Genomic DNA, 3,471 nt, shown 5'->3' with positions numbered 1-3,471 from the left:
TAAGTATAAATATCACACCCACCTATTGTTCGGGGGAGATTGAGGCTGATGTTTTGCAGAGCCCATCTTCACCACATATATGTGTTTTAATAAAATCATTTGTGTTGACCCACTATGGACTTTCAGTCGTATGTCTCTTCTCAAATTCGAACCACAACAGAAGGCAACGCAGTGAGAGTTACAGCAGAGACGATCAGAGGTGATAACAGGAGGAAGAAGAGCTGCAGTCGGTCTGCAGTCTGCTGGAAACAGCCATCACTGTTTCCTGTAACCAATAATGTGATCAGATTTCCCTGTGGTGGTGGATTTGTTAGTAAGAACTTATTAAACTGAATCAAACATTAACCAAACAAGGAGGATGCTCACATGAGGAAAAATTTCTGTGAAACTTCATGTCTGTCAGAATTTAATTATACATTTAAAATTCAATTCGATTCAGTTCAATTTTATTTATACAGCACAAAATCACAACAACAGTGGCTTGAAGGTGCTGATCTTACACAGCACATTCTTACATTAAGACATGTGATGGACACAGAGGACTAATTACCAAGTATCAAACTCTTATCACGGCATATCGCAGCTGTAGAGAAAGAAAAAAAATTTGTATGTGAAGTTTACATGTGAACGAAGAGCATGTATTCATTTGACATCTTTCAGTGTCTTTGAATTGAATTATAATGAATATAAATGTAGAAGAAGCATTATCAGAGGATCACACATCTGTTTCCGTATGTCTCTTGTAAATTATTTGTTTCTTGCTCCTGTTTTTTCTTCAGCTCCTCCATTTCTTTCAGCTGCTTTTCTTTTTGTCTGAGTTTTTCTTTTAGCCTCACTTCTTTGGACTTTGTGAGATCGTCTAACTGTTTGTACCTTTTTTGATTTTCTTCCTCTCTCTCCTGCATTTCTCTCTCATGCTGCTTCTTCATTGCCTCCTTCTCCTCCTTATGTTCTTCCATCAGGCCTGCAAAGTTCATACTGTATTTCATTCTGAATTCATTGCTTTCTTCAGCTTGCTTTCTTGCATCATCTTCATATCTTTTCTTCATGTCAAGGATTTTCTGCTCGTATTTTTCCTTCAACTCTTTTCTTTCCTTGTCTTCTTCCTCTTTTTTGCTTTGATCTTCTTTTTTCATTTCATTTTCATACTTTTCTTTCTCCTGCTCAAAATCCATTTGGAGCTTTTTGAGTTTTGCTTCATCTTGCTTTTGTTTGAGTACTTTTGATTTTTTACGTTTTACCCAAAATTCTTTTTGTTCCCGTTTCTTCTCCTGATGTTCCTCTGCCATCTTGTTCTTACGCTGCTCTAGTTTGATTCTCTTTTCCTCATCTGATGTAGAATTAATGCTTTCTTGCAAAGCATTAAGCTCTTTTCCCCACTCCTGCTCCTGTAGTTCTTCCTGTTTCTTCTTGTTTGCATCTTCTTCTTCCCTCTTTTCTTGTTCTTTCATCTTCCTCTCACGCTCGTTGTTAAGTTTTTCCCTCATTTGTTTAATCTGTTTTACACTTTGTTCTCTCTCTGGCTCTTTTTCTTTCCTCTGTTCTTTCATTTTTCTTTCCATCTCTTTTAATTCTTCCTCATGTTGTCTTGCAAGTTCTGCAGATTCTCTTTGCATCTCTTCTTCCTTGGTTTTCAGGATCCTTTCCACTTCTTTCTGTATCGCTGCCTCAGCCTCTCGGAGCATCTCGTTGGTGTAGCACTCACCACCATTTTTCTCCAGCATTTCCTGAATCTTTGTTATCAGTTCACTGACCTGTTTGTGGTTTTGTTCGGCATAGTTATTAAACACATGATATCTTCCTCCACAGTCAGACACCACCTTCTCTAAAGAATCATCTTGTCCCATTTTAATGAATTCCTCCGCAGACTTTGAATCGTGCTCTAGTGTATCTCCTTTTGTGAAAAGCACAATGGTGAAGTTTTGAGAATTTATCCCAAAGAATTTCTTGATGAGTTTCAGTGTCTCCTTCTCCTCTTCTGTGAATCTGCCAACCTGCATCACCAAAAGGAAGACATGTGGTCCTGGAGCCAGAAGACTGACACATTTCACCATCTCCTCATGAACTTCTTCATGTGACAGAGTTGTGTCAAACAGACCAGGAGTGTCGACCACAATGACAGGATGACCGTCCACCTCACCCTGTGCTTTCTGACATATTTTAGTGACTGATGTTTGTAAAATTTCAGCTTTGAATTCTTTCCTTCCTAGAATGGTGTTTCCTGAAGAACTCTTTCCACAGCCAGTCTTTCCTATCAGCACAATCCTGAGAGGCTCTGGGCTCTGCTTATCATTATCTGCAAAGGAAGAGGCGTGGAGTTAAATGAAATGCTGAAAGCTTGTAAAGTACAGCTGCAAGGCCACTAAATAAAATAGTTTAAGACACAGAGCTTTATATCTTTAAAAACACTTACTCCTGTACATGTTCCTTGACTCCATTTCCTTAAGTTTTGCCTTTAGTTTCTTTATATTTTTCGTGTGAGCACATGCATATGTTTTTGTTGTATAGCTGTGTGGGTTATTATTAGATTGTCTAATTCTTTCTAAAGTCTCCAACAGCTGTGGGATCTGCGGTTTGTCCTCGATGTTGGAAACAACGAATCTTCCTCCAAATCTCTCACAGAGCTCTTGGATGTCTTCATTATCCTTTAGAAAGTTACCAACAACTGGATCTGTAGGATCTGAGTCCACAGTGAACAGAATCATGGTGAAGTCATTAGCTCGAGAGCTGAATGCGTCCTGGATGGTCTCTAACTCTCCCTTGTCTTCATCAGTGAGGGGAGCCACAGGTAGGACCAGGATGAAGGCATGGACACCCTCAGGATCACAGAGGGAGATACACTTGAGTGATTCCTCCATCACTGCCTCCTGAGGTTTTCCATACAAGGCAGGCAGCTCCACCAGGGAAACCCAATGTCCACACACCTTTCCCTGATATTTAACATACTCTGATGAGTTGGAGACTGAATGAAGCTCTGTCTGACCTAAAATGGCCTTGGCTGCTGACGTCTTCTCTGCTCCTCTCCTCCCACACAGAACCAGGTTTAAAGGTCTTGTATTCTCTTTAGTTTGATGCACAATGTTCTTAACCTGCTTCATTAGTGATCTTTGGCTTTTTTCACTCATTCTGTACTGTCTTCCTTCACAATCCTTCAGCAGCTGCTTTACAGACTGACTTTCAATGGACTCATTAGTCATGATGACCATTGAGTGCTTTAAAGCATCTTTACCAAACAATCTCAGGATGAAGTTTAGTCTTTTTCTCTTATCTTCTGTGAATGTCGAAGGTTTAACTAACAGCAGAAGAACATTTGGTCCAGGTTTACAAAAACTCACACATCTGCTAATTTCTTCTTTTATAATTTCCTCAGAGACACTGAAAATGTTTGGAGTTTTAACTACTGTTAAACTATACGCTCTCCACTCTCCATAGGTAACTGGACGATTCTCCACTGAAGGATGTTTTTCAAAA

At 39.5% G+C, this 3,471-nt stretch overlaps 1 protein-coding gene across 1 annotated transcript; it reads right to left on the bottom strand.

The window, feature by feature from the left end:
- Nucleotides 1-792: 792 nt before the first annotated feature.
- Nucleotides 793-3,197, bottom strand: LOC102290607 (histone-lysine N-methyltransferase, H3 lysine-79 specific; the record flags this gene model as incomplete). Its single annotated transcript, XM_042217521.1, has 2 exons — nt 2,621-3,197; nt 793-2,296 (listed from the first exon to the last, which is right to left on the bottom strand). Coding segments are annotated over exons 1-2 (2,081 nt in total), but the record flags the coding sequence as incomplete, so codon positions are not given.
- Nucleotides 3,198-3,471: the final 274 nt, after the last annotated feature.

Source organism: Haplochromis burtoni, unplaced genomic scaffold (genome assembly GCF_018398535.1).
Source record: "Haplochromis burtoni strain Fernald_Lab_line unplaced genomic scaffold, NCSU_Asbu1 Contig_2121, whole genome shotgun sequence".
NCBI lineage: Eukaryota > Metazoa > Chordata > Actinopteri > Cichliformes > Cichlidae > Haplochromis > Haplochromis burtoni.
The sequence above is the reverse complement of the archived record's forward strand: the minus strand, read 5'-3'. Positions and strand labels throughout refer to the sequence as shown.